This window comes from Neopelma chrysocephalum, unplaced genomic scaffold, assembly GCF_003984885.1.
Source record: "Neopelma chrysocephalum unplaced genomic scaffold, ASM398488v2 Primary Assembly neopelma1_147, whole genome shotgun sequence".
NCBI lineage: Eukaryota > Metazoa > Chordata > Aves > Passeriformes > Pipridae > Neopelma > Neopelma chrysocephalum.
In genome coordinates, this window is record NW_020897809.1 from 3,118,481 (window position 1) to 3,141,330 (window position 22,850).

At 61.0% G+C, this 22,850-nt stretch overlaps 3 protein-coding genes across 6 annotated transcripts; all 3 read right to left on the reverse strand.

The window, feature by feature from the left end:
* Positions 1-1,754: 1,754 nt before the first annotated feature.
* Positions 1,755-13,679, reverse strand: SEMA3G (semaphorin 3G). Its single transcript, XM_027700921.1, has 16 exons — positions 13,585-13,679; positions 9,892-10,052; positions 8,848-8,910; positions 7,363-7,482; positions 6,604-6,694; positions 6,406-6,522; positions 6,029-6,171; positions 5,835-5,949; positions 5,662-5,731; positions 5,322-5,466; positions 4,849-5,080; positions 4,649-4,740; positions 4,343-4,384; positions 3,957-4,182; positions 3,515-3,654; positions 1,755-3,422 (listed from the first exon to the last, which is right to left on the reverse strand). The coding sequence occupies exons 1-16, from the start codon at positions 13,676-13,678 to the stop codon at positions 2,958-2,960; spliced, it is 2,316 nt and encodes a 771-aa protein (XP_027556722.1). The 5' UTR covers position 13,679; the 3' UTR covers positions 1,755-2,957.
* Positions 13,680-15,106: 1,427 nt separating this feature from the next.
* Positions 15,107-20,941, reverse strand: LOC113976113 (aminoacylase-1-like). Of its 4 annotated transcripts, none has more exons than XM_027700939.1 (15): positions 20,899-20,941; positions 19,582-19,714; positions 18,892-18,956; positions 18,214-18,318; positions 18,005-18,099; positions 17,738-17,814; positions 17,404-17,493; positions 17,150-17,206; positions 16,967-17,040; positions 16,814-16,863; positions 16,491-16,635; positions 16,339-16,407; positions 16,165-16,244; positions 15,819-15,879; positions 15,107-15,693 (listed from the first exon to the last, which is right to left on the reverse strand). In XM_027700939.1, exons 2-15 carry the CDS (start codon positions 19,688-19,690, stop codon positions 15,529-15,531), a joined length of 1,242 nt encoding a protein of 413 aa, XP_027556740.1. In that variant the 5' UTR covers positions 19,691-19,714; positions 20,899-20,941; the 3' UTR covers positions 15,107-15,528. The 4 variants fall into 4 exon arrangements, with proteins under 4 accessions (XP_027556740.1, XP_027556741.1, XP_027556742.1 ...); XM_027700940.1 differs by having other exon boundaries at positions 20,833-20,913; XM_027700941.1 differs by lacking the exon at positions 20,899-20,941 and adding an exon at positions 20,790-20,867.
* Positions 20,942-21,122: 181 nt separating this feature from the next.
* On the reverse strand, positions 21,123-22,844 carry ABHD14A (abhydrolase domain containing 14A). The gene is made up of 4 exons (XM_027700671.1): positions 22,534-22,844; positions 22,310-22,425; positions 21,758-21,993; positions 21,123-21,502 (listed from the first exon to the last, which is right to left on the reverse strand). The coding sequence occupies exons 1-4, from the start codon at positions 22,755-22,757 to the stop codon at positions 21,320-21,322; spliced, it is 759 nt and encodes a 252-aa protein (XP_027556472.1). The 5' UTR covers positions 22,758-22,844; the 3' UTR covers positions 21,123-21,319.
* Between the last annotated feature and the right edge of the window lie 6 nt (positions 22,845-22,850).

The window sequence follows — 22,850 nt, forward strand, 5'->3', positions numbered from 1 at the left end:
TACAATATAATACTATATAATAATATGTCATGGTTAACATTTTTATATAATAATATCTGTAATAATATACTATACTATAAGATAATATGTACAGTATAAAAATGTATATGCTATATCATATATACTATATTACAAAAAATAGACATATAGAATTATCTGTAATAAATAGGCAATAAAAATTAATTTAATAAATTCATTTAAATAAATTTAAAATTTATTTCTTTTAGGGAATTTAGTTTGCAGCACTTGTTGCTGAACTTTATTCCTGTGATTCCTTACGCACTGTGATACTTCAATACTTTCTTAGTTCTGCCCCTGTGCCCTTCAAGGAGGATCTGCTTATTGCAGCACTTAACAGCACTGCTGAGAGTATAGGCATCTACCAGGATTTGCAATGTCCCAGACTGTTGGATGGACGCCCTGCCTTGTGCTCATAGCAAGGTCTCCAAAAACGTGCATGTTGGGTGGAAAGGAATAGCAGGCACAATAATGTGGGTGCATCTGCCTGGTGGGTTGAGAGGTTTGTTGTTTTGTTTGTTTATGGGGTTGTTTGCTGGGTTTTTTAGGGTTGGGAACCAATATTCTGTCGGACTCGATGATCTCGGGGGTCTTTCCCAACCTAAGTGATCCTGTGACTCTGTGTTGAGGTGCCACCCGTGCCGGCCCTGCCCTGGCCAGCAGCTCCACTTTCTCTGCCTCGAGAGGCTGGAAGGCTCCCAGGGCGAGCGTGCGCCCCCGCGCTGCACTTCCTTAGGAAGTGGGATAAAAATAGGAGCGGGAATGGCTGTGCCTGTTTCCCCCACCTCCACGGCTTTGTTCTGCGGCCGTTCCCACACACACCCCGTCCCCCGGCGCCCCCCTCACCCTGCTCTGCCCCGGGACAGCGCCAAGCCCCGGGTAGGGCTTGTTCCCCTCATGCTGCAGGTGCTGAATCTGCCCATGGATTGTGTCTCCTTCCACCCCCTGGGGGCCTGAGGATGTGTTCGTGGTCGTTCAGCACATGGAAGTTTCCAGGGACCCAGGTCGCCTCAGCTGCTGGTGATCCCAAGACAGGCAGTCCTGAGAAAATCCCTCCTGCTTCTCCCTCCTGCTCCAGCCTTAGTGGGGTAAATCTACCCAGGAGGGCCAGGTTCAGCCATCCTAGAGATTTACTGGGAGGCAGGATAAGCCCTTTGGGGGACTGTTTTCTTCTGGTCTCTGTTCCTGCTCAGTTTGAAGCATTGCTGGCCCCGGTGCCACCTCCAGGTGGGTCCCACAGGAGCTCAGGGTCGAGTCCCACACACAGCGTGGCCTCAGGACCCTTCTTGCTGCCTCCCCCCAGACAAGCAGCTCATCCCCTGCCCTGTGGAGCTCAGAGAGTCACTCAGAGGCAGCAGGGCATAGGCATTCCAGCATGGGTCAGTGCAGGCACTGCTGAGCCCTTTAATCCAGGCCCTGAGGAATCAGACTCCTGTCTCTCCTTTCTGGCTCTACACCCAGGTCCCTCCTTGTCTCCACTTGTTGGTTGTCATTCTCCCGTGCCCCCCAGGCCTGTGATTATCCAAATCCACGTGCTTGGCTCCAGTCTGGCCCCACAAATCAGCGCTGCCAGCACCGCTCCCCTCCCTGCAGGACGTGTCCTGGCCCGCCAGCCCCGCCACAGCTCTCCCATCCCAGGAAACACCCTGAGCAGGCACCTGGAGCTTGCAAGGGAGCTGGAGAAGGGGGCTAGGACCCCCAGCCCCTCTCCCTGGGCAACAGCAGCGCTGCCCATGGACTTTGCTCCCCGCGAGCTGTGCTGCAGCACAAACGCACACACTCACAGGGAGGAGAGATGATATCACAACCTGGCTTTGTGTGAGCTATTTAGGGCCTTTTAATTATTATTATTATTATTATTTTTCTTTCCCGTCCCTCCGGCTCCGAACAATGCCCATCCCAGCGGGGCTGAGGTTCACACCATTGTGTGGGGCTGCTCTGCCTCAGGAAGGGGCAGATCTTTATCACCCCGGGACTGACCAGGAGTGAGCTCATGTCGGGGGAGGAAAGCAAGGAGCACCTCGCCGTGCACCTACCCCAGCCCCTGCATTTGGGGGAGACGCCAGACGCTGGTTTGGCTCCACCAGCCACCACGAGCCCACCCAACCCGGCCTTGTCCCACCCCAATCTGCAGGGACACCAACCAGCAGAAACACACCCCAGCTGTGGTGCAGCCCCCCCAAACTGTGCCTTCTGCCTGTCCCTGCTCCTACCTGGGCACAGTGACAGGGATGGCATCAGTGCCTCTCCCATGTTTACCCAGGAACAGGTCTAACCTGCCCACAAACATTTGCTTTTCTCCCTGACCCTAAAACTGTGGCTGGGGGCAGGGGGACAGAGAGGAAATGGGGACCTGCACCCAGGCACTGCTGAGTGAGTCCTGATGCCAAGGGAAAGTAGGAAGGAGCCCTGTCCTCCAGGGTATGTCCTGGGTGGCACAGCACGGCTCCAGCACCCCAGGCGCAGCAGGTGACAGGGCTCAACCCGGACACGGATGTTTTCTGGGGTAATGCTCAGTTTTTTCCCCCACAAGAGCAGGCATCATCTTCCCCAGGCTCTGGGCTGGCACGGAAAGAGCCCAAAGCCATCAGCTGCTCCCCATGGTGCCATGTTCAGCCCCTTTATTCCCAGAGGAAGCCAGCCAGCTCCTGGGGTGACAGCACAGCAGTGCCACCACGCCTGCCCCAACACACCCAGGGACCATGGCCCCCAGCTGCCACAGCACCCAGCAAGAGCAAGGGGGGGGACAATGCATCCCACCTCACCATCCATTTTGGAGGTGACTCTGCAGCCACTGAAGGTGACAGGGACTTGCCCATCCACCTGTCCGAGGGGACCAGGCTGGCAGCACTGCCAGGGCAGGAGACCCTCGGGGCTGCCAGCAGCACGGGGAGCTGGTGCTCACCCACGGCCACCCCACGTCCGTCACCCTGCCCTCTCTAAGTGGCTGGCACTTGCCGGGGCACACGGTTCCTCTCACTGTGGGGTTTGGCCACCTGTCCCTTCTTGCCCATGTCCACTCCAGCCAGGGCCAGCTTGGCCTGGGCCAGCTTGCTCTTGCGGTGGTGGGGGCGGCCACCGCACCAGAGGCGGGCACAGTACTCCTCCACCCGCCGCAGGTTCTGGGAGCTGATCAGGTGCATGATGTCCTTGAACCAGGCTTTGGGAGCCTGTGGCAGCAGCCGGGGGTCGGAGCAGAGCAGCCGTGGGGGCTCATCACCCCGCTCCCGGGGGAGGGTGTGTGCCAGCTGCTCTCCGGGGATCACCTCCAGGGCCGTCTTGGCCACAGTCTGGGTGAAGCCGTGCTCCAGGGTTTTGCAGTAGTAGGTGCCGGTGTCGTGCCGGTGCAGCTTGCGGAAGAGCAGCCCGTGCTCCGTCTGCAGGATCCGATCGTCCGTCTTCACCTGCCGGCCACCACAAGGTTGGGGGAGTCCAGGTCTGGCCCTACATCCCTCCCATGTCCCCACAAGGGAAGCAAGTACAGGGGCAGCCTCACCTCATTCCGCTGCTCATCGGGGGGCCTCTGGACAAACCACTGCACAGTGGCCTGCGGGGACCGGGGCACGCACTCCAGGAAGGTGCTGTTGTCCTCCGCCCCGTAAAGCACCTTCTCCTCAACAGTCTCAAAATCATCCACTGGGGCAAAGACAGGCATGGGCTCATGAGGAGGGCAGAGCCAGGCTTCCACCTGCCTGTATGTCAGCCCCCCTGGGCCAACATGTGGCTTCAGCCCCCTTCTCTCCCTGGGGACAGACCCCAGCCCCAGCAGCACCCACCTTCTCTTGGGGCACCCCTTGGTCAATGGGACAGGGAGATGAGGGTTCCCCAGCCCATCCCGATGGTGACAAGCCCTTCTCTATGCTGAGGGCTGTGGATGTCAGGACACCTTGGGGCACCTGGAGGAATCCCTCAGCCCTGTGGGTCCCCCAGTCTCTCACCAGTCAGGTTCTGGTCCAGGCACTGGTGCGCGGGGTTACCATGACGGGCGTCCTGGCGGCGATGGCGGCGCTTGCCAGAGGGCTGGTAGTGGGTGCAGGCAGTGCCGTCCCAGGCGCAGTAGGGATCCCTGGCCAGGCAGCATTCAGCACAAGCCGAGCCGTAGGACTCACACCGGTGCAGCCGCACCTGGGCCACCCCCAGGCTGGAGCCCACGTAGAGTGTTTGCTGGGGGAACAGCACCAAGGTGGTGATGCTGGCAGGCCCCATGGGCACAGCACCCAGGGGGCCAGCCAAGACCTCCCCAGGGCAAGCACCATGCGGCTCTGGGAGGTTGGTGACCACAACTCAGTCCCCAGCCCTGGGGCCAAGCCATGTCTATACTCACACGCTTGACAGAGATCTCCATCTGGGTGATGGGCACAGGCACCTGAAGGGGAGGAGAGAGGATGTCAGGCTGGCTAAACCTCGCCACAGAGACCCTGACTCATTCAGAGCTGCCGGGGCTTTGGAGGGCATCAAGAATGTTTTGAGGAGGGTGGAAACACCCCCAGCCACCCTCTGCCCTCACAGCCCCGAGACCTTCCAGTGCCCAACACTGCGGTGACAACCCTGAGCCTCTCTCCTCGCGTGTTTCCCCAACCTGAGCTCACCCCCCTGCCCCCTCCCTTGCAAGTGGGGCAGAAAATGTCACCTTAAAAACCTGCAGCTCCTCCAGGATGACTTCCTCAGTCGTGGCTGAGCTTGTCTTCTGCAGGACCACCACCTTCAGCACCGAGCCGGCATCTGGGGGCCAAGGAGGATGGAGGTGTGAGCACCCTGCCATCACAAAGCCCGGAGGTGTGGTAACCCCAGCACTGGGGCTGCTTCCTGCATGCTGATCCTGCTGCTCACCTGTCCCAAGGAAGAGGACGTCGTGCTGCCCGTCCTCAGCCTCCACCCGGTCCACCACGATCTGGCGCAGCCGGTGGGGCAGGTTGGTCTTCACCAGGAGGGGCCGGCGGTGCCGGGGGTACACGGGCCTGTACATGAGGGGGTGAGCACGGGCAAAGTGCAGCACCTCGTCAGGGAAGTCCTTGGTGGTGCCGTACTGCCGCCGGGGCTGGTTGGTGGTCTTGCTGGGACACTGTGGGGATGAGAGGGGCCCAGCTCAGCCCAGCCACACCACCACCCACCCCTCCTTTGCCCTCCATCGTCCCTCAGAGCTGGCTTGGACCCCTCCTCGCCTTCCAATTTGGAATCCATCTTCTCCACCCCTTTGCCAGACCTTGGTCCCCAGCTGACCAGGGGTGGATCCCGTAGGGAGCCCACCCCAGCAGGTGAGAAGATGGGGGGGAGAGGGCCCAGAGCTGCAGGGAGTCACTCACCACACCGGGCCGTGGGTAGGGCACCCTGCCCTCGTAGGGACCCCACTGATGGTGGGGGCTCTCCCGGTGGGCAAAGGGCCCGTTGAAGACCTCCCGGATGTCAGCTATGCGGTACACACAGACAGCAGAGCCCTGAAAGACGTGGCTGAAAGGAGATGGAGAACGGGATGAGCAGAGCCGTGCTTGGTGCCTGTGGCAGTGGGGCTCATGGGAGCACCAACATCCCCATGCAGACCAGAGCAGAGCTGGGGAGCGACCAGCAAGCCTTGGTGACAGTGACAGGGCGGGTCATGGGTGGCTGTAGCTGGATGTCCCCAGAGGCTGGAGCTGGACCACCCACCTGACAGTGCTGAAGAGGGCATATATCTCTGGGTTCTTCCCATCCTTCGTCCTCAGCAAGAAGACATCCTCTGAAAATGAAAGCATGGGGTTTCTCCAAAAATCCACAGGGTTTCCCGAAGCCACCAACTCAGGGACTAGCCCTGGTGAGGTACAGGTCCAGGCACCCCTTACCCAGCTCATCGAAGTAGGTGTCAATGCCACCAGGACCAGGGACAGAGCACACCAGACGGGCTTTGTTGAAGGTACTCCACTTGTTGACCAGCACCCTCTGGCCACCAGCATCATTCTGCAGGGACAGGAAGCATCAGGGCCACTGCTGTGACTTTGTGCATCCCTGTCCCCCACAGCCCCCACCAGCATCTTACCACACAGACACGCCCCACACGGCTGACAATGGCGTGCTCCTTGCTGTCTGCATCCACCACCTTCTCCGTGAAGAAGAAGTAGGCTTTGTCATTGTCCCGGTCATCATTGTCTGGGATCAAGTGGGCTGCCACAAATTTGGGGTCTACAAGCAAGAGCTGGCCATGTCAGGTGGGGTGAGAGGGCACAGCAACCACTTCCAGCCCCACACCACGCTGGGGCTGGATGCCAGCCAGGAGGACCCCCAGACCTTGCTTCTTGGTGCCTTGCCCTGCTCATACTGGCCATGAGAGATGCTGCACCATGGCCACTGCAAGGCTCATGGTCCCCAGCACTAGCCCAGCCAGGGGGCAGGAGGAGGGGCAGGGGGAGCCCTTACCATGGAGTAGGCGCTGGTCCACCTCGGTGCGCAGGGCAGAGCGGGTCCCCAAACTGCGGAACACGCCGGGATCACGTCCCAGGAAATCCGCGGTGAGGCCGGCATACAGCTCCCCACCTGCAAAAACACCCAGTTTGCACAGGGACTATCCCTGGCCAGCACCCCAGAGGCTCACGGATCCCAAGGCAGACAACTCACCGATGACAGTGCTGGCGAAAGCACGGCTGGGCTCGTGCGGGCACCTGCCCCGGCCGGTCTCCACGTTGGCGGGGTCCAGGCTGAAGGTGTGCTGGGGAGGGGGAGCAGTCAGGTGAGCCCTGAGCTGTGCCTGGGCAGGCAGGGGCCAGCTCTGGTCCCTGCCCAGCTTGCAGGCACTTTGCTGCAAGCATCCTCAGTGCCAGCCCACCCAAAGAGACTGTCTGGGAACGGAATCCATGCTTTTTGAGGCAGGACTGATCCTATGAGGACACACAGCAGTTGGAGGGATCTGCCAGCCCCACTGCTTGCCTGTTAGCCTGGTCAGTCATCATGGTACAGGCAGGGCTCCTGCTGCCCACATGGTGCTGGGCTGTGAGGAGGGAACAGAGGCCCCTGCCATTCCATCCCGGCCAACTTGATTTATGAGCAGTGAGCTGGGAGAAGAGGAAATGCCACCCATGCGTCAGCCCCTGGCAGGACACCAGCCTCTGTCTGGGTGTTTCCCATGTCTGGAAAGGGAATGCCAGCCCAGACAGGTGGGTCAGCTGGGGAAGGGGGAAGCAGAAGTGCAAAGGGACAACAGGGAGCTGCTTCCTGATACCGTCCCCCCTCAGTTTTTAGGATGGGGCAAACACCACACCCAGCATCGCCACACAGTCTCAAGGCCAATCAGGAGGGAGGCAGGTGATGGGGATCTACTTCCCAGGGGTGTCCCACCATAGATGCTCAGGGTGGGCACCCTGCACAGTGCTTCCCTACCTCGCCACGGGGCCCCACATAGATGAAGGTGCAGACAGGGTGGAAGGCGCCCGTCCCACAGGCCAGCAAGTGCGTCCGGTTGTAGGGATGCAGCACACGGACATAGTTGGCACAGTCAGTCTGGGGAGACAGCAGGGGAGAGGAAGGGTCACAGGATATTCATGCTTTGCCTACCCCCAGCTCCCTGCCTCTAGCCCAGTGCCAGGGGTGTGAGATGGCAGCTTGTACCCAATGGCAGGACTTGCACAGACTTCATCTAGGTGGTCCCCAGCCCACTGCAAAAGGACAATGCCTTTTACTGGTCTTCCTGCCCCTGGGCACCTGTGCACTCACCCTGTCACACAGCCCACGCCAGGGGAGCAAGGTCACCTGCCCAGCAAGCTCCAAACTCAGCCCCAAACCCCTGGCGCCCAGGACGTGACCAGATGCAGGGACATCCTTTCCCATCATGTTCCTGCATGCACCGGGGATGAAACAAAAGGAGGAAACACCAGAGACAGAGACCTCAAACGTCCTGGGCTGCCTCTAGAACAGCCTTGACTGCTGCTGTCTGGAATAGTCCTCTTCTTTGGTGGACAGTAGCAATGACACTCCCAGGGCTGGAGACCTGCCACCTCTCACTTCGCGCATTCTCTCCTGGCAGTTCCCACTGGAAAAGGGCTCCCATCCCTCTCCACTGTTTGCTTGGCAGCTCCCCCTGGTCAGAGCCAGCCCTGCCTGCCCCCATTGTCCCCCCCTCACCTCCCCCCACAGCAGGAGGCCCCTCATCTGCTGGGAACACTGCTCCCGAGACGCTCTAGGGGTTCCCAGCCTCCTGCTGTTTATTTTCCCTTTACAAAGAGCCTCTAAAATAGCAAGTGAAAAAAAAATATATGTTCAAGAAAAATAAAAAGTTGAGCCTGCCCTGGCTTGGATCTGTCGGTGAGAGCTTGTAAAATAAACACACAGAGCAGGACAGGGACTCCTGGGAGCAATTCGTCTGGGTCGAGGGAACCTTGGGGACTTTTTCCCTGCCATAGTTCTGCTTCATATTGGGGCAGGGTGATGCAAAGAGGGGTAAGGTTTGGGGAGCAAGGTCACTGAACCTGCCTGAATTACAGATTTCCCACCATTGGGGGCAGCCAGGATGGGCCGGTGTTGCTGGGGTCTGGAGCGCAGCATGGGGGTTGTGGTCCCTCCAAGCGCAGGTCCCAGAGCCTGGCTATCCCTGCCCACTCCGTGCAGCCACTCTGGGACACACTGGCCATGGCTCTGTGGCCACAGGGCTGAGCAGAGCAATTGAGACAGCATTCCCAGAGCCTGGAGCAAGCCTTTCACATGGCCAGGCTTGGCCACTGACTTCCTGCCTCAGTTTCCCTCATGCTCTACCCTGCCGTTAACTGGCCTGTGAGCCGCATGGGGTCACTCCCAGCAGGATGACGTGGCACAGCCCCAGCTGTGGGGACCCCCCAGCTCAGGGCAGAGCACACATGGGGAGACACTCACCCCTGGATCCTTCCCCTTCCGAAAACACTCCTCCGTCTGCCCCGGGAGGGGTGGCCAGTAGATCTGAAACACAAAGGATCTGTTGGAACAGGGAGGGGGGACAGCAGGAACTCAGCCTCACAAATCCACGTCCCCAGGCATGGAGAGAGGGACAGAGAGAGGGACCATGGCTCCCCAGAGCCCACCCAGTCCAGGGCTCCCACCCTGCAACCTCAGGCATGACCCTTCCTCCTGGGGAGAGGCACCCCAGCGGTCACAGCCCACAGCCAAACTGGATTTGGGTGGTCACACTGGGGATGGCTGAAGCTGGCCTGGAAGGGGGTGGGCTTGTGGGTAGCCTGGGGAAAGAGTGCTGGGGGACAGCATGAGTGATGGAGCCCATGTCCCCCACAGATTTTGGCGGCTCTCAGACCAAGGGCAGCTTGGGTACACAAGCCCTTGACCCCATCACAGTGACCCAACACACTGAGGGCACTTCATTTCCTCCTCCCCTTTCTTCAGCTAGAAACAGACCAGAGCCTTGTTTGAAAAACAGCAAGCCAAAGTGGAGAGGGTGAAGGACCACCCAGCACCATTGCTGTGGTCTGTCACCTCTCTCACTGAGGAGCAAGGAGAGGCCTGGGGGCCTCTGAGAGCCCTGACAGAGCTTGTTGCAGTGATAGATGCCTTTAGCTCCTTGTCTCTGCAGGCTTGTCCATTTGGCCTGTGAAGGGGATGCCCAGATGGGGATGGGCAGCACTCACTCTCCCAATGGCAGCTTTTTAAAAGGGTGGGGTCCAGAACACTGCTCAGCACCCAGGAATCACTGGTGGGCTGCACCACCAGTGTCCTATGCTGCTGCTTGTGACTACTCGCTGGCTAACTGCCCTTCAGCCAGAACAGCCAGACCACCCTTGCCAGCCACTACAAGTTTTCAGAATCACTTCAGGGCACTTGAGATGGGCAGGTCTTGTTTCAGGGTGACTTTGCCTGGCTCAGTTGGGCACCATCCACTCAGAGGGGCGAGGAGTCCATAGGGATGGAGCTCAGCAGGACCCAGCTCACCTCCTTGGCATCCGCACCGGCCCCATCCAGGAGCAGGGAGTAGAGCACATCCTTCCCCCCAATGAAGAGCCGATCCCGGTACTCATCCAAGTAGAGGGAGCGGAAGCCCAGGAAGCCTCGGTGACCGAAGAAGAGGATGGAGCGGTTGCTGCCTGAAAGCTCTGCCAGGGAGAGAGGGCACATCAGGAGGAGCCATCCTGGCCTCAAGGGTCCCTACAAGCTGCTGCTTCTAAGTGTCACAGAGCTGTCCTGGAGCCAGAAGACTTGCTCCCAGCCTCCCCGGACAGCATCATCCACCTCCATCCCTTCCCAGAGGTGTGGGCATCCCAGACTCAACCTGGCTGGAGTGCTGCTCTCCCTGCCAGCCAAGGAAAAAGCTGCAGAGCCAATTGGCAGCAGGGTCCCAGGCAAGGTTGCTGCCCCAGCAAGGTTTGGCCAAAACACTCCAGTCTCCTACCGTGGCCGTGCCACAGTGAGTTGGGCTGTGAGAAGCTGAGGAGCGCCCCCCGCCCGGGCCCTGAGGAGCCCCTCACACCTGAGGAATGGCCTGGCATGACCGGACTTTGTGCTGGAGTGAGCTCAGCCCCAGGCTGGGCTCACATGGAGCCAGGAGGGTGATGAGAGCAGACATGGGGTGGGCAGAAAACAGGTCCTGTCCCTGCCAGGTGCCAGCCAAGGACATAATAGCAGGCACCCAGCCAGAGCCATGATACACAAAGTCTGCTGCTGCCACCACCAGCAGACCTTGCTGACAGGGAGGTTTCCTCCACAGCACACCATGGGGATGGCACTTGGGCAGAGGCACTGGAATGGGAATCCTGCATCCCTGGGATGGACATCACATCCCAAAGAAACAGGGTCTGATATCAAGGCCCCCAAAGACAGTTCGAGCATGAATTTTGTGAGATGTCAAGGGGACCCTCATGGTGACGACACCGCGGGGGAGGTGGCATGACTGGTCTGCAGCAGGAAATGACTTTCAGGGTCATCAAGCCGGCACAGTGGCGCCCACACAGCTGCCACAGAGGGAGAGAGCAAGAGGGAATGGCTCAGCTTCATAGGGCTCTGAAAACCCATCCCAGCAACTGCCCCGAACGTGGGCCAGGCCACTGTGACTGCCAGACAGAGGAGGAGGACAAAGCGCCATTGATGAGCACAGCCATGTCCCCAAACACCCTCCAGCCCAGAAGACTGCCAGCCGCTGCTGCTGACCCCAGGGAAATCCCCAGCACAAGCATCCCCCCCACGTGACCCCATGAGAGGGGAGGTGGTGCTGGGACAAGCCCAGTTGCCAGCAGTCCAAGACACTGGGGTACCAAGCCCCGCTCTTGCCAGGGGGGCCATTTGTCACCTCCAGCAAGGAGGTGGCCATGCCATGCCCTCATCCTGGTGGGAAATGTGTCTTCTGGGGCCTGCAAGGGAGACAAGGTCCATCCCTGGTGGGGGACAATGGCAACCTCCACCCCATCACACACAGCTCCCATCCCTGCCAGGCTGCTCAAGGGCAGTCCCAGTGTCCTAACTGGTGATGCCAGCGACACAGAAGGATAAAGCCCCAGTGGCTCCATCCTCATCGGGAAGTCCCCTGTGCCTGCCAGCAGAGCTGGCCCCAGGCCCTGGTGGCCCCTCCACCCCATCTCCCTGGGGGTACCCTCCCCTGTGTCATCACAGCATCTCAGGTCCTCCCGTATCGCCTGGTTCAGCACAGGAAAATGCTGTCGTCTCCTTCTATTCTTGCCCAGCAATAATATTTTCCCAGCTCAGAATAACATCAGCAAAGTCGTCGGGCTCCTTTTATTGTTTCAGGCAAAGCTTCCCCTTCTCCCCCAGACCTGGCAAATTCCTCCTGCGCCTCGGGTTACACCAGCCCAGGGCGCCTTCCTCTTCCCCCCCCCCGGGTTCATCTCCCTAGGGAGTAGCCCCCTGCCATGGCCCATCCATTCCTGGGACCCCTTTACCCCAGTGGGGGGGCCCCGGGGGAGGGACAGCAAGAGAGCACTGGGCTGTGCTGCAATGCTCCTGGTCCACATAGCAGCAAAATGCTCTTTCCCCTCTTACATGAGCCACTGCTGAAATTCGAAACAAAAGGAGAAGAGTGGCTTGAAGTGTGAGGGAGAGCTGGGGACATGGCCACCCCTGCACTCACAGCACAAAGCCTATCCCTGTCACCCCACAAATGCCACCCCGCACCCAGAGCCGCTAGCCAGGCAGAGCCCAGACCGAGGAGCTGTGCACAAACAGCTCCAGCTCGCCCCTTTCATTTCAGAGGCTCTAATGGCTTTAATTGAAATTTTCATTTTCTTTTTCTTCCCCCCGGGGAGAAGGCGGTGGCAGAATTTGTTTCGTGGGAAATTTCAGTTTCTGTTTCCAATTTGGAAGACGAATGGAATAATCAGCTTAAGAAGGGAAAAAAAAAAAAAAAAAAAAAAAAAAAAAAAAAAAAAAAAAAAAAAAAGCTTTCGAAGGTGGCTCCTCCCCGTGAGAAGCTGAGGAGCGCCCCCCACCCGGGCCCTGAGGAGCCCCTCACACCTGGGGAATGGCCCGGCACGGCCGGACTTTGCGCTGGAGTGGATCAGACACAGAGCCAGACCCTGAGCCCCGCGACCCAGCCCTCCTGTGACCCCAGACCCCCTTGCCCTGTTGCCAAGCCCAGCCTGAGGACGCCGGATCCCATCACGGGGGAGAGCCATGCATGCTGGCTCCCAGGGTAAGTAGGGACCACTGAGTGCCTCAATTTCCCCTTCCACAGGGAGGCAGCCCCTGGGTCGCCTGCTGTGCCCCAGGACAGAGGCAGCTTTGGGAACCCCCAGCCCAGGCAGCACAGGAGCAGACTTTTCCCTGGCACAGGGAGGTGCTCTGCAGCTCCCGGGGCTCTCCAAGCGCTGGACTGCTCATGCCTTTCCTCTCGCTGGGAATGGGGAAGATATGCCTTATGTAATTTATTTTATGTTAATTTTTTTACGAGTAGGTTCATTGCTTTGAGGCCAAAAAGAGATTGGGGCGCCCCAGGCTCTGTGAAGTTTGGCTGGAGCAGCCCGTGGATTAGGCTGGCAGAGCGGGGGATGCGGCGAGTCAGAGCAGGATCACAGGGAGAGTTTTAATTAAAACCAAACACTGCCCCCGCAGCTCCCCGAGGGGCTCCGGCACCCCGGCACCCGCACCCCAGCACGGCGGGGCTCAGAGGGCGCACCCCGGGGACCCCCCGCCCAGCCGAGGTTGCTGAGCACCCACCCCCGAGGGTGCCCAGGCGGGGGGACCACCCACGCACCGCAGCACGCCCCCAACACACACGGCAGAGCGTGCCGGGGCCGGGACAGCGCCCTGCCTCAGTTTCCCCGCACTTGACGTGGGAGACGATCCCTCGTGGGAAGCGGCGGGGCTGGCGCGGCTCCCGGCCGCACATCTCCTCTCCCCATCACTCGGCTCCCCACTTCCTCCCCCTTCTCCCCGGGGGCCCTCCAAGTCCCGCGTGGGGAACGGAGGGGTGCCGGGCAGCCACTCACCGAAACCCCAGCCCGACCCGAGCCCCCAGCGCAAGGTGCCCACCAAACCTCCCCCCTAAAAAACCTGCTCTCCGAGCGCAGCACCCGCAGCTCCCCAAGCCCCCGCGCAGCCCCCGCAGAGAGGACCCCTCGGACACCCCTCGGGGGGCAGCCCCCCCGGCCCGCAGCAGGTGCCCCCGGCCCGGCTCACCGCGGTAGGACAGGCGGAGCCGGGGCAAGCTGTGCCCCGCCGCCCCCAGCCAGCACAGCGACAGCGACACCGCCAAGGCCACCGCCGTCCGCATCCCGCCGCCGCGCCCGGGGCCGCCGGTGGCACTGAGGTTTTATAGGGCCGACATCCGACCGCCCCCGGCCCGCCCCGACCCGCCCCGGCCCGGCCCCGCCATCCCTCATCCCCAGGGGCGGCGGGGATGCGCGGGGGGACGGCCCCGTCCCCGGGGGGACCCCGAGAACTCCGCACATCCCCAAAGTGTCCCCCCGCCACCAGCGCTTTAGGCTTTACCACAACCCCCTCCCGCAGCTGACCCTGCCATCCCCTTCCGCTCATCCCTGAGGATGGGGAGCAAGGGAGGGAAGCTAGGGGCTCCCAGCCTTGCCCTCCTGAAGGAGTAGGAGATGGCACACAGACCTGCCCCCCGAGAAGGATGCTGAGCGTGGGGTGATCTCCAAGCACCAGCAAGCACCCAGCTCTCAGATCCCATCTCGGTGCCAGGCAAGCTGGATACAGAAGGATGGCTGGGGAAAGGGGCTGAGCAGGATCGAGGGAGGTGCACAGGGTGCCACATGCAGCCCTGGTGCACCCACAGGGCAAGGGATGCACTGCTGTCTCCCAGCAAAGGTGCCAGTACCCTAAACAGGGATCCTGGCCAGCAAGGGCCCCATGGTACCCACTCCACTCCCATGCCATCCTACCCCAGGACTGCAGGGTCAGGGGATGTCGTCATATGAGACATCAGAGAATCCACACTGGCTTCCCACAGGAGCCTCAGTGCACAGGCAGGTGTGTCCCTCACACAAAAGCCTTGGTTTTCCCCTGTGCTAGATGGAGGAGAAGGAGCCAAGGAGCTGGTGGCTTCTCCCTCAGTGCTTCATCGCCACCAGCCTGCCACTGGGCAGCCTCATTACCCCCAGCCCCCCCAGGGTTCCAGCATTTTTTTTAATTAAAACACAGGTCAGGAGGCTGGGGGGCCCTGGCTCACCCCCAACCTTTTGTAATGGAGCAGCTCTGCAAGCCCCCCAAGCATTGTAAAACCATCCTAATTTGCTCAGTGAGCCCTCAGTTTCCCCAAGAACAGCATGGCTGGGACAGATCCTGCACCCCTGGGTGCTGCAGAGCTGTGTGGGGCTGGGAACGAGCAAGGAGGAGATGCAGCCAGTGGCAGCTCTGGCAGATAAGCAGAGGTGCCTGCCCAGACCCGCACACTGCCTGCCGGGACCCGAGGGCTTGGGGGAGCGGCACCGCAGCAGGAGCTGATGGAGGGAGGGAGGGAAGGAGCAGGATGAAGCCCAGCACCACTCCCCTGAGGCTGACTGGGAGCAGAGGCCCCACAGCCTGCCCGGGCAGGATCCTGCCTGCACTGCTGTCCCCCCAGCCCAATGAACCCAGGGAAGCAGGAGCACCCCAGCTGGCCCCACTGAGCAAGGGGATCTGCGGTGCCTGGGTGAGACCCCATGGGCAGCACCATGGACAGACAGACAGACCAGCCCACTCCTGGCTGTGCTTAACAAGGAGATTTATTGACTTGCACGGGGAGGACGGGTGGCACTTGGCCCCAGCTCCCCTGGCAAGCAGGCAGGGAGGCAGGACAAGGTGTGGGCAGGCAGAGCGGGCAACTGGCCAGCCCCTCACCACCCAGCCCCTGCAGCCAGAGGTGGAACAGGAACAGCAGGAGGCACTGCCAACACCAGGAAAGGCTGGAGGCACCTGGACACAAGGCTCTGCTGGCACGTGGGCAAGGGGGACACAACCCCTCGGGCATCACCAGCAGGCCAGCCCTGAGCACAGCCAACATGGCACGATGCCATCTGAATCCCCAGTACACTGGCAGATATTCACTGTGCCCACTCCCTGCCCCCTTTCTAAAGCCTTGCATCCTGCTGCTTGGCACCCCCCCGTCCTGCCCCGGCCGGGCACTCAGCCCTCGGCAGGCAGGGGGGGCACAGAGGCCAGGGCGCTCAGGAGGCGGGCGTAGATCTCGATGCCCCGCAGGAAGACTTGCTCGTTGAGGAACTCGTTGTGGTCGTGGAGCAGCACTGGTGTGCGGTTCATGGGCGAGAAGCCGATAGCTGGGTGTCCTGCCTGGAGGTGGGGAGACACGAGGTGAGGTCAGAGCTGCCCCCACTCCACCTGGACAAGGCTCCTGCTTGGGGCTACAGGTCTTACCCCAGATGGGGGACCCACGGGCAGGTGGGCATCGCACTCACCGCTCGGATGTAGCGGCTGTCGGTGGCAGCCGGGAAGATCTCAAGCTTGAGTTGCAGTTTCCTGACAAGTGAGACCCTGTGTCAGCATGGGCACGAGGGCAGCCAGGTCCCCTGTCCCCCTGACACCCCATGGGCAAAGAGATTGTGACAGGAAGGTCCCTCAGCCCTGCAGGACACTCAATCCCATTCCTTTTGAGGGTGAGACACAAGGGAGATGCTTTGGCACAGCACAGAGCACCCTATCCCAACCGCTGCCATGACCCCAGAAACCCCTGGGGACCACCTGGCTCCCACCAGAGGATGTCCCCGCCCTGATGATCCTGCTCTTCCTGGGGACACTACTCACATGTCCCTACAGACCCCACTGAAGGCCTTCCACCACGGGTCCGACTCGTCAGTGGAGGTAATGTGTTGGTCCATGCATTTCTGATGGAGGGAGAGGGCAGGTGAGGGGCAAGCGGATGGGCACTTGGCAGTGGAGGGATGGGTGCAATGTGCCTGGGTGGCTGAGACCCCTCACCTGGTGAAACTCATAAGTGACACCATCCCCAGCACCACGGCACCACTTGGCCACCTGCTCCTCGAAGGCCTGAGGCGGAGACCAGAGGAGGAGTGTGAGCAGGGTATCCCCAGTCCTGCTCCCCTCCTGGGTGGGGTTGGTGTGGCGCCCACCTTCAGGTCCACAGTGGGTGGGATGCGGATGTCAAAGCTGGCAGCCATCTCCGAGGGCACCACGTTGAAGGAGACACCCCCCTCCAGCATGGTCATGTTGAGCGAGGTGACGTCCCCCAGGGTCAGGCTTGAGTCAGTCTTGAGCCTCGGGGGATGCAAGGGAGAGTCACTCTGTGCCACTTGGAGAGGACAAGTGCTCCCCCACCCTGAGTGGGGAAAGTGAGGCACAGGGTGGCAGCACTGGATCAGAGCCTGACTTGGGATCCCAAGGACCCCCTTATGAACCAAAATGAAGCTACAGCATACCACTGCCTCTCTCCTACCTCTGCTTCTCGCTCTCCCTGAAGGCCAGGAAGGAGTTGATGACTTTTTGCTAGGGAGAGAAGGGCAGCAGGTGAGGATCAGCCCTGTGGGCAGGTGCCTGGGTAGGGACAGGGCAGGCACAGGGGTTGCACATGGTGTACCCCCTCTCTTACCATCTTCTCAGCCGCTGTGTTGCTGATGAAGCGGGACCCATGCCCGGGGCTACCCATGCACTTCACCTTTATCCCTGCAGCAGTGGGGATAGAGGGAAATGTTGAGCAGCAAGCCTGGGATAGCACCAGTGCCCCAGCACCCAGCAAAGCCACGGACGGGGCAGTGGGCATGCAGGTACTCACACCACGGGCTCCTCTCGCCATAGAAGACACTGAAGGTGTCGGATGGGCTGGCCAGGCCTGTGGTGGGCACAGACAGGGAGTCAGTGTGCCATAATGTAATTTCCCTTCCAGGCTGGCACCGTGTGGGTCACTGTCCAGGAGAAGGATTCCCCAAGGGGGTGCCTGAAAGTGTGCTGGGTGCCAATGCCTGGGGGTAATGCCAGGGTGTGTGCCAGGAGGAGACACATGCCTGTGCCAGCCCTACCACCACTCACCCTCATCCATGGCAAAGCCCACGTTGAGCGCTTTGAACTCGGGGCGCTGCACGAACATCTCCATGCCCTTGTGTCCACCCACCTCCTCATCTGCAGGGGAGAGCGTGGCATGGAGGAAAGAACTGGGGCATCCCCCAGCCCACCACCTCCTGGTCCTCCTTCCATGCCAGCCTGGGTGCCATCAGATATCCTTGGACATGGAAACCTCTCCAGCCTTGAGCTAGAGCTCAAAATATGGACAGCCTGGCAGCTGCCATGCCATGGGGGACTCCAGAGCATCAGCCAGCTGCCCGCCCCTTCTGTGCCCCTGAGAGGGGACAGCCTGGGGACTCACCAGGCACAAAGGTGAGGTGGATGGTGCGGGCAAAAGACTTTCCCTCTGCCTTCAGCCTCCGGATGGCCTCAAGGTACCTGCAGGGGGAAAGTAGTGTCTGGTCATCATGGAGGAGAGGGGCTTGTGTGCTCTGAGCCACCTCAGGGTGGGTCAAGAGGTGGCACCCTCAGACCCAGCAACCCTGGGGATGGCTGCATCCTGTCCTGCATCACTCAGAGGCACCACCAGCATCGTGCCCACCCAGCAGGCGCAGAGCCCTCCACTCACTGGATGGAGACACACTTCATGTCCTGGGCACCCCGGGCATAGATGTTGCCTTGTGAGTCCTTAACAGCCTCGAAGGGTGGGTAAGTCCAGTGCTCCTGTGGGGGAGAGTGGCCACAGTGGTAGAGGGGCACAGCAGGCCCCAGCTCCCATCCTCCTGCCACCCAATCCTCCCCATCATGCCCGTCCCATCCCTCGCCCTGTCCCAGCACCTCAAAGACGGGCACGACATCGGTGTGGGAGTTGAGGACGATGGAGCGCAGGCGGGGATTCGTGCCCTGCCAGGTCAGGATCAGCACCACATGGCCCTGGCACACCTGTGGAGCAAAGGTAGGGTGTCACCAGAGTCCAGGATGGGGACAGAGGTGCTGGGAGTGGTGGACTGGAGCCAAAAAGCATCAGATGGGAAAAATTTCTGGATGCCACCTGGCAGGTCACCCCTTTCTCTGCTGGGAGAGGGCAGGCAGCAGAAGCACATATGCCTGCACTCCCCACAGCCAGACAGAGTCTGGCTGCAGGCGCCAGACCTGGCTACACTTCCAAGGAGAGAAGACAAACCCAGCATCTTCCCCTGGTGCCCGGGAATCCCCTGGGACAGCCGGTGCCCAGCAGGAAGGACAGCCCCAGCCAACGTGATCCTGCCAGGTCCCCAGCTAATCATAGCACAGGCAGCTGCAAAGGTCAGCAGGGAGCAGCCGGAATACTGGCTTAAGGAAGGGCTTGGGTCAGCCGAGGATTACAGGCAGAGGGGATTCACTCCTGCCCAGCTCTGGAGTGCAGGCAAGGGAACAGCCCAGTCACTAAGGACCTGGGCACAGGTGGACGGATGGATAGATGGATGGATGGATGGATGGATGGATGGACTGGAGGCGGCTCCTCGCCTTGCTCACCTCCACTTTTTGGCAGGCCAAGCCCAGGTCGGTGCCAACACGCTCCAGAAATCGGACAGCCGCATCTAGGGAAGAGCGGGGATGCCTGGAGTTACATCGAGGTCTCCCTCCCCTCTCACTGCAACCCCCCAGGGTCCCCAGGGCTCTGTGGGGTTCCTAAGGACAAGGAAAGAGGTGACCAGAGAGGACAGGTGATGGAGGTCCTGGGCACAAGAGGTGGCCAGGAACAGGGACAGAAGCAGCTCCTTACCATCCCTTTGGGGTGAGGACTTGGGGAATATGAAAAAATAAAAATTGAAGGGGGTGAGTTCAGGGGGAATGGTCCTCCATTGGAGTTTTGTGAGCTCCTCACTAATAAAAAAATCTCAGTGTGCCTTAGTGGGAGGACACAAATGTTAACAGGAGATCTGCATGGAAGGAGTTCATCCATCCCAGAGCCAGGGCAGCATGGAAAGGGGGAGCAAGGGGCACAGGGCTGGAGGGTGCAAACAGCAGCTCTGGGTGCACTTGGGACATCCCTGCCCTGACCAAAGGCACGAGCAAAGATAAGACACAAAGGAGTTTGCTCCTTAACACCATGATCAAAACAGCGCCGGCACAGGACTTGGGCACTTGGGTCCAAAGACCAGAGCTGCAAAGCCGCACTGGTAGATCCCCACGTGGCTCCCTGTCCTGTTCCCCCATCCTCACCATAGTCAGGTTTGGGGTGGACAGTGTCAATCCTCAGGTACTCCCGAAAAAGCGTAACTGAGGAGTTCTCCGAGGCCCCTGCGCTCTTCCCGGGCTTCCCAGGTGCCATATCTGGGACCGGGGCTGCAAAGCTCTGGGGGAAGAGTGGCAAGATGGTTAATCACCCACCGGCCCCTCCAAAGTCCGCCGGCAAGGTCGGTTGTCACAGAAACTGAAGTGAGACAGGGCAAAGGTCTGCCCCGTGTGAGTCCTGGGACGCTGCCAACATGGGAGAAATCCCCCCCACTTGGCTACAGGGCAGGATGGAGTGTGCCCCCCAAACTGTCCTGTCATTCTTCCCCCAAAGCACATCTTCCTGCCACAAACACAGTGCCAGGGCAGCCTGTGATGGCCAGGCCAGGGGGGAGATCCAGGAAAGGGCTAGCTGAGAGGAAAAGGGGGCAACTAGGTGGGGAAGGGGGTTATGGGAGGAAGAAGTGTGTGTAGGGCAGGGGCACATGGTAGTTCGCGGTAGCCAGGGATGCTGAGGAGTGCAGACAGGATGCTGGTGTAAGGAGGTGCAGGTAAGGAAAGGGGGACACTGGCTGCTTAGGGGGTGCAGGAGAACTGCAAGGAAAGGTGCTGGGGGTGCAGGGAAATGGGAGTGGTGAAGGGGAATCGAGCGCTTGCAGAGGACAGAATGACTAGGGGGCCACATTAGGGTGACAGGCTACTGGGGGAGCTGTTTGAAAGGTGCTGGGTGGTTGGAGGAGCAGGAGGATGTGGGCTGCTTAGGGGCACACAGGGGTACAGTAGGAGGGGTGAAGGGGAACATGGGGGGTGCGGAAGCAGGGGGTGCAGAGAGGCTATGAGAGCTGCAGTGAGACCCTGGTTAGGGGTGGAGGTACTGTGGCTGGGGATGCAAAGGGGCACAGGTGAGGTGTAGAGATACCATGGCTGGGGTGCAGGAAGGGGGCACAGTGGGGTGCAGGGGTACTGCAGTTGGGATGCAGGGACATCATGGTTAGAGTTGTGGGGAGTGCAGGGTCCCGTGGGTAGGGATGCAGGGATAGTGTGGTTAAGGGGGCTGGGGGGGGTGAAGTAGAGGGCAGCGTATCATGGTTAGGGGTGCAGGGGTAGCACGGGCAAGAAGGCAGAGGGGTGCACAACACCGTGGTAGGCGGGTGCAGGGGGGTAGCGGAGGGGTGCAAGGAGGGGTTGCAGGGTACCGTGGCGCGGGCTTGAAGGGGGCGAAGGCACCGGGGCACCCACCCGCGGGCTGCCGGGCGCTCCTGCTGCCCGACCCCGCTCCTCGGCCTCCCGCCGCCCCGGCCCTACCTCCGCGCTGCTGCCGCCGGCGCTGCCCGGCCCCGCTCCGCCCGCTCCGCTCCGCCCCGCCGGCGGCAGCGGGCAGGGGGCGGGCAGGGGAGGAGCGGGGGAGCAGGACGGGCAGGCAAGGGGCGGGGTACAGGCAAAGGGCGCAGGGCAGCCTCCTGCCCCACGCTAGAGAGACGGGGCTGGAACCCCGCGGAGCCCCGCGGCGCTTGGGGACACACGCAGAAAACAGAGCAGCATCAGTTTATTGGCCTCGTGACAGGCGACACTCTGTCCTGCCAGCGAGGGACACCTCGAGTCCCCAGCCCCGCCACTCTGGGGACACCCCAACAGGGAGCAGCACCCCTCACACCAGCTGTAGGTGCCTCCCAGGCCCTTGGATGCCTCAGCCCCTGTCCTCTGCTCGGCAGGGAGGAAGCGGTGCTCACTTCAGCTGGCGCAGGAAGCCCAGCAGGGCCCGGTGGAAGTCCTCAGGCTTGTCCAGGTAGCAGGCATGGCCAGCACCAGACAGGACAACTACATGGTGCTCAGGGAGGTGCTGGAGGTTCTGCAGGGCCTGGGGAGCCAGGCCTGTGTCACGGTCACCGTACAGGATCAGAGTGGGCGTCTTGGGAGAGAGAGAAAAGCAGAACGGTTGTCAGAGGGGTAAAAGGCCACTGCGCTTCCCCTCGGCTGTGCCCACCTCCATGCATCACCAGGGGGCTGCAAAGCCAAGGGGAGGCAGGTGCCAGCTCCTCCATGAGCTGGAGGGCACAGGTCCCCTTCACTCACCCCTAAACAGGGCCACCCTCCATGCCTCCCTACAGCCAGAGGCTCAGCAGCACCCAGGGGAGCCCCCCAGGAGCCCAATGACACAGCTCACCTGGACCCGCCGGTACTGCTCAGCAGTGTAGTCCTTGGTGCCCACGGGCGCAATGGGCACGAAGCCGGACAGCCAGTCCCCGTGCTCCAGCAGGAAGGGCAGGGAAAAGCGTCCACTCATGGAGGGGCTCACAAGAACGGGCCTCCGCATGCCCAGCTCCTGGAGAACACGGTCCAGGAAAGCCACTCTGCCCTGTGCCGTCACTACCGTCTCCACTCGGGGCGAATCCCCGTAGCCTGGCATGGGGAAGAGGGCACAGGGTGGGCAGGGGGCACTGTGCAGTCTCCACTGCTCTCTCCCCACCAAGTTCAATGGCTTGGCAAAAAATGGGCACCTGATCAAGCCCCAGAGGCTGTACAGCCCAAGCCTCACATCAGCCTCACCACGTGATGGAGATCAACGCTCCAGGGCAGAGCCAAATGCCAGGCACACTGCCCCAGGGATCGTGTCTAGCTATCCAGAGCCCTCTCTCCAAAGAGCTCCAGAGCCCAGCTGATGCCAGGGGCTGGAGCTGCCCAGAGGGATCAACTAAACACAGTGCCATGGTCCTACCAGGCAGATCTATTGCGACTGCACGGTAGCCTTCTCCAGCAAGCAGCGCCAGCGTGCCCAAGGCCTCCCACGTCTTGGAGGTGAACGCCTGGCCGTGCAGGAACAGGACATCAGGCCTGCGAGGGGGAAGACAGGCGGGAGAGGGTTCAGGGACGATGCCATGCCTGCAGCGTCCAGCGGCCACAAGGGCTGGTGATGACAGACCCGAGGCTGGGCTGACCCACCTCCCGGGGCCGGCAGTTCCTGCGGGAACCTCCCTGTAGAAGACGGGGGGCTCTCCCGCAGCCATCCTCGTCCTCGCCGTGCCGTTGGCCGCCCGCCGGCCCCGCTTCCCCTCGTCAGGCCGGGAGCGCTGCCCGTGCCGGGCGGCCGGGAGGAGGAGGTACAGGAGGAAGGTGAGGAGCGCCCCGAGGAGCAGCAGCGACAGGCGGCTGCGGGCCAGCAGCATCTCGGCTCCCGCTGGAAAAGGAGAGCAGCAGCGCGGGGCTGCGGGCCCCCAACCCCACTGCTGCGGGCGGGGAGCAGGTCCCGGTCCCCGCTG

Excerpts from the sequence above, each read along its gene's own strand:
- SEMA3G (XM_027700921.1), bottom strand. The coding sequence starts at position 13,678 with ATGCGGACGGCGGTGGCCTTGGCGGTGTCGCTGTCGCTGTGCTGGCTG. Across the intron at positions 8,911-9,891 it reads CCGGTGCGGATGCCAAGGAG|ATCTACTGGCCACCCCTCCC; the intron begins GTGAGCTGGGTC and ends TTTGTGTTTCAG. Across the intron at positions 5,467-5,661 it reads GCCCTCTTCAGCACTGTCAG|CCACGTCTTTCAGGGCTCTG; the intron begins GTGGGTGGTCCA and ends ATCTCCTTTCAG.
- LOC113976113 (XM_027700939.1), bottom strand. The coding sequence starts at position 19,690 with ATGGCACCTGGGAAGCCCGGGAAGAGCGCAGGGGCCTCGGAGAACTCC. Across the intron at positions 16,864-16,966 it reads ACACAGCGGCTGAGAAGATG|CAAAAAGTCATCAACTCCTT; the intron begins GTAAGAGAGGGG and ends TTCTCTCCCTAG. Across the intron at positions 15,694-15,818 it reads ACAGCCGCTACATCCGAGCG|GCAGGACACCCAGCTATCGG; the intron begins GTGAGTGCGATG and ends CCCCACCTCCAG.
- ABHD14A (XM_027700671.1), bottom strand. The coding sequence starts at position 22,757 with ATGCTGCTGGCCCGCAGCCGCCTGTCGCTGCTGCTCCTCGGGGCGCTC. Across the intron at positions 22,426-22,533 it reads GGAACTGCCGGCCCCGGGAG|GCCTGATGTCCTGTTCCTGC; the intron begins GTGGGTCAGCCC and ends TCCCCCTCGCAG. Across the intron at positions 21,994-22,309 it reads AGTCGCAATAGATCTGCCTG|GCTACGGGGATTCGCCCCGA; the intron begins GTAGGACCATGG and ends TCCCCATGCCAG.